The sequence below is a fragment of the Bos mutus genome, chromosome 3 (assembly GCF_027580195.1).
Source record: "Bos mutus isolate GX-2022 chromosome 3, NWIPB_WYAK_1.1, whole genome shotgun sequence".
Classification (NCBI taxonomy): domain Eukaryota; kingdom Metazoa; phylum Chordata; class Mammalia; order Artiodactyla; family Bovidae; genus Bos; species Bos mutus.
Genome location: NC_091619.1, coordinates 20,229,664 through 20,240,404, shown reverse-complemented (window position 1 = coordinate 20,240,404; position 10,741 = coordinate 20,229,664). Strand labels below are relative to the sequence as shown.

At 53.1% G+C, this 10,741-nt stretch overlaps 2 protein-coding genes across 2 annotated transcripts; one reads left to right on the top strand and one right to left on the bottom strand.

The window, feature by feature from the left end:
- Positions 1–5,069, top strand: GLMP (glycosylated lysosomal membrane protein). Its single transcript, XM_005898727.3, has 6 exons — positions 1–158; positions 611–868; positions 1,074–1,274; positions 1,399–1,617; positions 2,021–2,277; positions 2,391–5,069. The coding sequence occupies exons 1-6, from the start codon at positions 45–47 to the stop codon at positions 2,554–2,556; spliced, it is 1,215 nt and encodes a 404-aa protein (XP_005898789.1). The 5' UTR covers positions 1–44; the 3' UTR covers positions 2,557–5,069.
- TMEM79 (transmembrane protein 79) lies at positions 3,937–9,239 on the bottom strand. Its single transcript, XM_005898726.3, has 4 exons — positions 9,112–9,239; positions 7,514–8,316; positions 7,044–7,257; positions 3,937–4,150 (listed from the first exon to the last, which is right to left on the bottom strand). Exons 2-4 carry the CDS (start codon positions 8,271–8,273, stop codon positions 3,937–3,939), a joined length of 1,188 nt encoding a protein of 395 aa, XP_005898788.1. The 5' UTR covers positions 8,274–8,316; positions 9,112–9,239.
- Between the last annotated feature and the right edge of the window lie 1,502 nt (positions 9,240–10,741).

Here is a 10,741-nt window from a genome sequence, read left to right as displayed (position 1 = left end):
CACATGACTCCAGCGTCTCTTCCGCCCTCTGAAGTTGGGACCACATGAGCGGCTATGAAAAGCCTAGCCGGGGTTGGGGGTTCTGTGCCCTCAGCCCCGTGCTCCTGAGTCTACTGATGGCAGCTCCACTTGGCCTGCTAGGGGAGGAGACCCGCCAGGTGAGGGGCTACAGCAATAGGTGTTTCAGCATATGCTGCCTTGAAGGGTGGTTGGAATCTAGGACAACGGAAGGGTGGGGATGAAAGGTGCTTGCATTGACGAGTCGGGGCAGCCGTGGGTCACGGTACAGGATTATGGAGTAGGACGGATGTGGTAGAATCTGGACCCTGACTTAGCCCTGAGTCAGCCAGGTCCAAGCAAGTGTTGGATTTTTTCCTTCCTCTCAGCCATGTGCCCTGATCTCTCCACCAGGGTTAGGGCAGTTTGGGCTCTCCCTGCCTCTCCTCCAACCCATGTCTGCCCTTGACAGTGAGGTTCTCTTAGCTCCCACAAACATTCCTCTTGCACTCTTTCCCCATCATTTTGCAAGCCCCCTCTCATCCCCAGACATCTTTGTCCTGTGTCTCTCCCTGACCCTGTTCCCCTGACCAGCTTCTACTCCTTGTTCCAGGTGTCTCTGAAGGTCATCTCTAACGGGCTGGACTTTTCCCAGAACCTGCTTCACATTCGGGCAGTGGGCACCAATTCCACGCTGCACTATGTGTGGAGCAGCCTGGGTCCCCCAGCAGTGCTGTTGGTGGCCACCAACACCCCCAACAGCACCCTGAGTGTCAACTGGAGCCTCCTGCTCTCCTCTGATCCTGACGGGGGCCTGATGGTGCTCCCCGAGGAGAGCATCCAATTTTCTTCTGCCCTTGTCTTTACCAGGGTGAGGAGGTTGGGGGAGATCCGAGGGGAAGAGTGCAGAGGAGAGGGTTCATTCTAGAGGGAGAAATTGAAGACTGGGAGTAGGTGAAGTAGAGTCGTGTGTGAGAGCCTGGGGTGGGGCCAGTGAGTGCGGGGTCGTGATTCAGGAGAAAGGTGGACTCGGGCAAACCTTGTCCCTCCCCACCCCTTCCCCTCTCCCCCCACAGCTGTTTGAGTTTGACAGCACCAACATGTCTGATGCGGCCTCAAGGCCTCTGGGAAAATCATATCCCCCGTACTCCTTGGCCAATTTCTCCTGGAACAACATCACTGACTCACTGGATCCTGCCACCCTCAGCGCCACATTTCGAGGCCATCCCATTCGCGACCCCACTGGGGCTTTTACCAATGGCAGCCTGGCCTTCAGGGTAAGGATATAGGGAATTTGAACTCGAAAGGCTGGTTTATGAGGGTGGGAGTTAATGATAGGGGTCGCCTTCAAACATGTGCATACACCTGCTTCCCACCTCTCCCATGCCTCTTCCATCTTAGGTCCAGGCCTTCTCCACATCTGGCCGACCAGCCCAACCCCCTCGCCTCCTGCACTCGGCGGACACCTGCCAGCTAGACGTGGCCCTGGTTGGGGCCTCTCCCCGGGGAAACCGCTCCCTGTTTGGGCTGGAGGTAGCCACCTTGGGCCAGGGTCCTGGCTGCCCCTCAATGCAGGAGCAGCACTCCATCGATGACGAGTATGCCCCTGCTGTGTTCCAGGTGAGGCTTCCAGCAGAAAAGCAGACAGGTGGGCGTGTGAAGGGGGACTCTATCAGGACCTCAGAATCATTCAACAATTTACTATTTAGCAATACTTCATTCAGTTCCTTTAAGTGCTGAATGCTATGCTAATGCATTTAGCCCAGAGGAAAGGCGGTGCAGTGTGACTCTTGCTCTGACTGGTGGGATGTGCAAGGGCCTGGGGTCCCAGAGTGGGGAGCTGGTGCAGGCTTGCTGAGTGTTGAGACTGGGAAAGGACTCCGTGCCACCCAGCTGCGAGTTCTAGAACCAGGCCTAGGATTCAGGACCGCTCATGACAGAGGGAGGCTGTGAAAGGGCAGGGGAACAGAAGGGCCAAGCATCTTTTGTCTTCCTCAACCTGTGTGTTTGCGTTTCTCCTCAGCTGGACCAGCTGCTATGGGGCTCCCTCCCATCAGGCTTCATGCAGTGGCGACCAGTGGCTTTCTCCCAGAAGCGGGGCAGCCGGGACTCAGCCATGCCCTGCCAATCTTCCCCGCTTCAGCCCACCTTGGCATACCTTCTCCCCCAGTCACCCATTGTCCGAGCCTTCTTTAAGACCCAGGACCACTCCTGTGCCTTCAATCTGACATTTGGGGCTTCCACAGGCCCTGGCTACTGGGACCAACACTACCTCAGCTGGTGAGAGTCAAGGCCTGGGCCTGGGTTTGGGAGGTTGCAGTGGAGGAAGGCTGGGCCTCTCGGCCTTCCCTCCTAAGCCTGACTCCCTCTCTTTCTCACTCTGCTTGCTCTAGGTCCGTGCTCCTGGGTGTGGGCACCCCTCCAGTGGATGCCTTGTCCCCACTAGTCCTAGGCATCATGGCAGTGGCCCTAGGTGCTCCAGCACTCATGCTGCTGGCAGGAGGCCTGCTTCTGCTGCTGGGCCACAAGCGGGACTCTGAATACCAGTCCATAAATTGAGGCCTGCTCTCTAGAGGAAAGGACATTACTGGACCTGCCTTGCTGGTCTGCAGGTTTGAGGGTCAGTATTCCCAGCCAGCTCCTCCTCTTCCGTATCTTCCTTTTTGGTAGAACCTCAGATCAGCCTCAACTTCCTGGGGGACCCAGGTGGGGCTTCCTTCCAACTCTGAGGAGGGACCAGACACAGAATGATTGCTAGAGGGAGGGTCCCCTCCGTGTGGCCTCCCCGTTGCTCCACCATCCCGTTTCCCTTGAATGGGACTCACAGGCCTAAATGAGAGAGGCCTTCTGACTGTTTGGTGCCCTGGAAGGCATGAAATAGACTAGTTTTTTTCCCACAGGGCTTGTCTCTCAATGTGATGCGTTGTTGGGCAGGTTTGGACCTGGTTCCAGGGAATGAGAGGGCTGGAGGAGGGGCGTAGAAGGCAAGTTCTTTTTGAAGCCTCATTTCCTCATCAGGCCTAGTTCTCTCCCTTGCCATGGGACCAGGCTCCTGCCAGCCACTCTTCAATATGTAGAGCTGGGAGGTTTCTGGTGCAGTTTGAATCAAACAAGGAAGGGACACTTGAGGTTGAGGGGCAAACCCGACAGAAGAGCCAAGAAAGTCTGTGGTATTAATCGTTTATTATTATATACACATTCAGACGGGGTTAACATCAACCACCATGCCTTCCAACCACTCCCAGCCACCACACGTGTGGGCATGCACGCACATACACACACACACACACACCTCTTAGGAAGCAGGTTTCCCTGTCTGCTCCTCTTCCCACAGGAGAGAGATGACTGGGCACTTTGGAGGTGCAAAGTTACAGGGACCTAAAGGGTTGGAAGAGAGGAGTCAGCCACTCTGGGCTGGAGCAGCTGCAACTGACTTGGCTGAGGCTAAAGGGCCTATGAAGGCCAGTCATGGACGGTCCTGAACCCAGGTCCCCAGAAGGGTTTTCACCAAACAGGAAAGTCCTATTTGATCTGATGCCCAGCCTTCACCTAAGGCATAGGCAATGTTTCCAGTCTCTTGGAGGCCCTCTGCTCAGACACCCAGCACAGAAACGGTCAGAGTTTTGGCTATGCCCTGCCGGCTGCCTCAGGCAGGAGGCTGCAGAGTGGGGAGCAGAGTCCAGTCTCTGTGGGCCCTGGTGGCAGCAGTCAGAGGCTGCTAAGAAAGGAACCATGCCTCTGCCCCTGATCCCGTGTCCTCAGCATGGGACAGGAACATGGCTGTCCACCTCTTTCCCTGAAAGACTGTTTAGGTCCCTCCCACATAATTGTCCCAGGCTCCTAAGATGAAGGGGAGCACCCCACACTCTGATTGGATGGCACCCCTGTCGGGGCAGTAGGTAGGTTCATCCCACCCAGGGACAAAGCGGGTGGGGCAGCTCAGCCCCGGGAGCGGGGCCTGTAGTCTGAGGCAGAGCGGGCGTGGTCAGGGTAGTCCAGGCGGCTCTCGGAGGCAGTGAGCATGCGTTCGGGCTCCACCACGAACATGTAGTAGAAGTTCCACAGCAGCATGGACAGCAGAGGCAGGAACGTCAGGCCGTAGCCAAAGCCTCGGAAGGAGCGGCCCACAGCGAAGGTCAGCCAGTATATGAGCCTGGGAGGCGAGAAAAGGTCGGGCTTTCCTTGAGGGAAGTGCACCAGCGAACAGGTTGATGATACGGAGAGTGGAAAGTGAGGGAGGCAGATGGGGGTTGGTTGGCACAACTGATACCTCTAAAAACAACCAGTGTTCATGCACTGACATATGTGCCAGGCATGGTACTAATGACTTGAGGGGCACTATTTAATTTAGACCTCACATCTCTATGAAGCGTGTATATTATTCACCTCCCTCTTTGTATACTTCTCAAATTTGAATTAAAAAGTTTTGAGTAGGCAATATACATTTACACGGTTCAAAATTCAAAGGCACCAGTGAATATAGTAAAACGTCTTCCTTTACTGATTCCCAGATACTCTGTTCTCTTCCTTCACCTCCTCACCTCTATTCTACTCCCACCCCAGACATCATCCGTTATTATGGTTTCTTGTACATCGTGAAGTTTTCTGTGTATATAAGCAAGAAAATTTATGTTTTCCTCCCCTGCCTCTTTTTTTTTTTTTTTTGAGGTTTGGGAGCATACTATTCCATTGGGGTCACAGAGTCGGACATGACTGAGCGACTGAACTGAACTGAACTGAGCATACTATAGAGACTATTCTGCACATTGACTTTTTCCCCCCATTTAATGCATCTTGGAGATTATGTCATTGTGTGTGTGTGTGTGATCCATTGCTCAGTTGTGTCCGACTCCTTGAGACTCCATGGGCTGTAGCCCACCAGGCTCCTCCTCTGTACATGGAACTTTCCAGGTAAGAATACTGGAGTGGGTTGCCATTTCCTACTCCAGGGGATCTTTCCAACCCAGGGACTGAACCCACATCTCCTGCATTGGCAGGTGGATTCTTTACCACTGACCCACCTGAGAAGCAATTGTGTCGTATCAGTATATAAAGAGCTTCATTATTTCGCAGCTACAGTACATTCCATTGTGTTTATTTCCCCTTTTATAGATGGAGAAACTAAGATTCCAAAAGGTTAAGACGGGTCCAATGTCACATATTGGGGAAACAGTAAAACCATGATTTGAACCCATGCCTGTTCATCAGCCTCTCTCCTGCCATTTTAGAGGGGCTGAGGGAAAGAAGAGACTAAGGAAGCCAGCTTCAAGAGAGCTTGAAGCCCAGAGGGATGAATCAGGCACAACTAAATTTCCCCTTTTGGAAGATCCATTCAAAAATACACACCCCTCAGTGGGAGGAGGGCAGCGGTTTCCTCTTAACTTACGAAGGACCATCTATTACAAAATTGAGATGCCCCTATATTTTTACCTGTAATAGAGGGAAGAGTACATGCTGCCAGTAACTTGCCCATAAAGAAGGACCCTGGATGAGAGAGGGAAGGGACTGGGGTTCTAGTCCTGCCTCTGCTGCTGACAGACCTATGCAACTCTTCTCCCCCAATCTGTAGTTACTTCCTCTCATAGTCATTTTCTCTCTGTAAAATGGGTAAGATGGACCAGACAACCGCTGGTCCTTTAGCTCCCTGATGATTCTTGCTGCTTAAACCAAATTAAACCAACTTCTTATCTGAGATCAGTGTTCCCTGAGAAGGAGATGGGAGGTTGAGTTACATGAGCAGGAACATATTTATCTTGGAAAACATCTTCTGGAAGAGCACGCACGGCTGCATGACGGTCAGGAGACTGGCAGGACAGATGACCATTAGACTACACTTAGAAGGGACAGGAAGACAGATGTTAGCTTAATAGGAAGAATGCTTTAGCAGTTAAAGCCACCTGGAATCCTGTATGGAAAATAACGGGACTTCCCTAGTGGTCTGGTGGTTTAAGGACCCACCTGCCAGTGCAGGGGACACAGGTTCGATCCCTGCTCCAGGATGCTGAAGCATGGTCCTACATGCTGTGGGACCCCTAAGCCCCTGTGCCACAACTACTGAGCCCCGGCCCTGGAGCCTGCGAGCCCCAGTCGCTGAGCCCGCATGCTGCAACCACTGAAGCTCGCGTGCTTTGAGCCTGTGCTCCGAAACAAGCCCACACGCTGCAGCTAGAGAAAGCCCTTGCTCAGAAACAAAGACCCAGCACAGCCATAAGTAAATAAATATGATAAAATATTTTTAAAAGGAAAATAACAAAAGGAAATGTATTAGGGGGAAGAAATGGAAAGATCTGCCTTTCTGAAAGACTTCAAAAATTCAAGGGTACCTTTCTGGGTTAACATAGTTTACATGAAAATACCCCTAAGGATCTTCAAATTCTAAATGAAAGAGTAATGAGGCTGCTATGAGACCTATGTGCCCTCAGTTTGGATGAACAGGACAATCCCATGACCAGCCCCCACCCCCTCCCATTTGACAAGCAGAATTTCCTGCCTAGATGGAAAGAGACAGGCTAGAGAAGGGACCAGGACCATTTAGCAAAGTAAGCACTGGGAGAGTAGACTGTTGGGAGTCAGAATTGAGAGCTATTGTCAAAGATCTGAATTGACTAGAAAATTCCAGAGGTTAGAATCAGGGCAGAAGTTTTCAGCACAATAAAGAGAACTTTATAAAAACTAGGACTTTTGATAAATAAGACTGCCTTACAAAGAACAAAGCATTTGGTCACAGGGGATGTTCAACCAATGTTCAGCCAATGGCCACCCGACCAGAGTGTCATAGAGGAGTGGTTGCAATGGGTGGGAAGTTGGTCTAGGTGACACCCGAAAGCCCTTCCCTTCCCGTTCTAGGTTGATATATGTGTCTTACGAAAGACATAGGAGCTGCCAGGTGAGGTAAAGTGCAAGGCAAAAAGTGGACTCAACTTTCCAGGGTGCACATTTGGGCTGATTCAGAATCCAGAATCTCCCCGGCTCTCCAGACATTCGGATGCCCAGGTCCCTTAAGCACCACTACTTCCCCTTGTGCCCCACCCCCAGCCCCAGCTCACCGGGAGATGGCAAAGAGACCAGTGAGTAGAGGGAGCAGTTTGAGGGCATCTTGAGGCAGGTAGGTGGAAAGCACGGCCAGGTTGAAGAAGTAGAGGATGAAGAGCTGGACCGACTGGGCCACATATCGCCGGTGGATCTCCACCTCCCGCCGTGGCTCCCCAAAGGGCCGAAGGGCAGAAAAGCACAGCAGGCTCAGCCCGTACACCAGGATCCCTGGGTGGGGTTGGAGAACACACAGGATCAGGTGAGGAAGCAGGCGGCAGAGTCTGTAGCATGGGCATGGGCTCTGCACCCTGGGTGGGGCTGAGGTGGTCCTGAGTGGAGGTGGGCACACAGGGTGACAGGGTGTGGGAGGCCCTGAGGGTCCAGGTCTAGTGATGGAAACTTTCCTGCTCTCCAAGTCAGGCAGGCCCTACCCTCCAGCCCAACTCCCAGATGCCCCCTCCCTACCCACAGGGCCCAGGCTCACCCAGTACAATGGGGAAGGTGGCAAAGACCCCACAGCGCAAGGTGTAGATGAGGCGGGAACTCATGGTCGGCAGGCGTGGGGCATCGAAGGGCAGGAAGGCGTACGCCCCGTAGAGCAGGCAGGGGAAGAGGATGAGGGCGGCTCCCACTGAGGCCACGGCCCTCAGCGCCTCTCGGCCTCCACAGCCCCCACAGCCCCCACAGGAGTGGCCAGGCGGCTTCACCACTGCTTCGGCCCACTTGCACTCCGGGGGCTCAGGGTGGGTGGCCCGGGGAGGCAGGAAGGTCCGGCGGTGCTCGCCCTCACTGGCCTCACAGCACACAACGAGGTCCTCCTGGGGCCGCCGCTCAATGCACTGTAGGTCGATGGGCACGAAGGCCCGGGCTGCCTTCTCGGGCAGCCAGCTGGCTTCATCTTCAGGCAACTCCTCTAGTTTGGTGGGTGGCTCTGACTCGGGGGGCTCAGGCTCAATGTTCCTCCAGCCCGGGGGATCTGGGAACGGGGCACTGGGCTGGGGGCCAGTTCCCCAAGGCAAAGTGGCAGCCTCACTTACTGTGCTGTCTAGACCATCCTCGGTCCCCTCTCTGGCTGTGGGAGACTCAGCTGAAGACCCCACTCTAGAGGACTCAGCTCCAAGGGACTCAACCTCATCTTCCCCTTCCAGCTTCCGGCCATTGGGGACCAAGGCCTGGGGTGGGCTCTTCTCCAGGGTCTCAGGCCCCTTCACTTCCAGCAGGGCCAGGGTCTCGGGTTCTGTCATCCTGGGACCTGACTTCTGAAGTCTATCACAAAGTCATGTCACCCTGGAGGGAGCAGAGTTAAGTTCTGTCAGAAGCTGCCATCCTCTGGCCCTTAGGAGGGGTTGATAGAACTGCAACTCTCCAGGGCAGCTGGCCTCACAGGCTTTAGCCCCTTCTGGGATCTTAGAGAGAACCTGATCTGGAGGAAGGTGTTCAAACAGTGGGAGGCAGGAGAGAAGTGAGCAGCTGAAATGGAGGCACCCTTTCGACATCAAATGCTATTCAGCAGGAGAGGGTGAGTCAGGGGGCACAGGCCCTGGCAGCTATGGCCTCAGCCAGCCTCTACCCACGCCTTCTACCCACTCCACCAAAACCCCTGGGGTCATGGCCACCCTAACACAGGAATAGGAGGAAAGGGAGATATTTAGAATTTTGCCAAGGGCTTTCTTCCCATGAAGGAGCTTGTGAACAGAGAAGCTGCCCCTTCTCCTCCACACCTCCCCTTCCCATGCAGATCCCCAGCTGGAACTTTCCTGGCAGCTGACACCCATGATTTACCAAGAGATCTGTCCCAAGGAGCTGGCAGTGGCAGTGCACCCTGGTCTTTTGTCTCCAATCTGGATACTTGGTCTGTTTCCAAACTTCTCAGTAACCCACCCCCTACGTCTCTGGAGGGCCCGGGTGGATCCATTCTGACCTCTAAGTCTAATGAAGGTTGTTTCCCATGCCTCCTCTCTGATCTTTGTCCCCTCCCTGCTGTCCTCCATCTCACTGCTTCTGGATGGGGCTGATTTCCCTCTCTTTACCTCCCCAAGGACCTCCTACCCCCTACTGTGTGGACCCATGACACCCTCTTACTTTCCATCTGGAGAGAGGTAGAGGGTCCCCAGCGTCCAGGAAGGAGCTGCCCAGCTCTTCTGCTGGCTCTGCAAGTATTCCTTTCGGTCTCCCTCCCTTTACCTGTGTCTCCAAACCTGTCTGACCAGAGCAGGTGGGGCCCAGTTTAAAGGGGAAGGCCCCGCCCTGCTGAATCTGCCGACAAAAAAAGCATTAAAGGAGGACGTCATGCTTTCTGAGCCTAGAGGTGTGTGTTCTGGGAACATGGGATGTGTAGGAACTCCCAGCACAGGAAAGCAAAGGGGGCAGAGTGGGTTTCTGCATCAAAGGGCTCTTGAAATAGATTGGGATACCCCAAAAGAAGTAGAATTACTACCCTTATTCATTCAGCATTTACTGGGCACCTATTATTAGTTAGGCACTATTCTAGGGACAGACACAGGAAAGAACAAGATGACAGGCAAAGTCTCTGTGCTTAAAACCTGGCTCTATTGGGGTAACAGATAATCAAGAAGCCCAGCAACTAAACCAACATGACAATATCAATAGGGAGACACCTCTTTGCCAAAGTGATCGTTGAGCTGTGACCTGATGGGAAATCTGGAGAATAAGTGTTCCAGACAGAGGAACAGCAAGTGAAGGGCCAATGAGTGGGAAAGACAGGTTGTTTCAGGACAGAAAGGTCAGCTGATGTCCAAAAAGGGAATTTATGTTCCCACTACAGCGTGTACATGGGTCCACTGAACACTTTGCTTTTTAGGTTAGGTTTAAGGTTAAGAACAGAGAAGGCAATGGCAACCCACTCCAGTACTCTTGCCTGGAAAATCCCATGGACGGAGGAGCCTGGTAGGCTACAGTCCATGGGGTCTTGAAGAGTCAGATAGGACTGAGCGACTTCACTTTCACTTTTCACTTTAATGCATTCGAGAAGGAAATGGCAACCCACTCCAGTGTTCTTGCCTGGAGAATCCCAGGGACTGCGGAGCCTGGTGGGCTGCCATCTATGGGGTCGCACAGAGTTGGACACGACTGAAGCGACTTAGCAGCAGCAGCAGCAAGATTAAGAAAGCAATAGGAATCCAAGGTGATCTTTCCCATGGAAAGACCAGGCGGGCAGAAACATAAGGCACATGCAAACATAAGCAACAATGTTGCTTCTCATTCCTGTGGATCTTTTCCCCTAAAGCCATTTGAGCTTTATGGGGGGAGGGGCAGTGTCTGAGTTGCTCATGCCTGCGTCTCCAGAACCCAGAACTGTGGCTGGAAGACGGCAGGGGTTCAATAAATGTTTGCTGGGCTGGTTGGAGATTAACAGCAAATGGAAATCTTTGAGTTGGGGTAGGGGAACTGAAGGGCCCAGGTACAGAAGTTCTGTATTGGATGTACTTTCTCTTATGTCATGCTTGACTGTCCAAGAAATTTTTCACATACACGTTTTTTGTTTAATAGGGAAAAAGGGAGAATTTGAATCAATCTATCCAGTAATCTGAAAGAGGCTCGGCTCAAACGGATGGGCCAAATGACCACTGTCGGTCAAAGCAAAGTCATGCTCCTAGCTGTGAGCCCATCTGCCCAGATCCAGCTTAGCCTCAGCACCCTCACCGCAGAGGCCACTGCTTGTTGTCTGGTTGTCGGGAGGCTGTGTCAATAA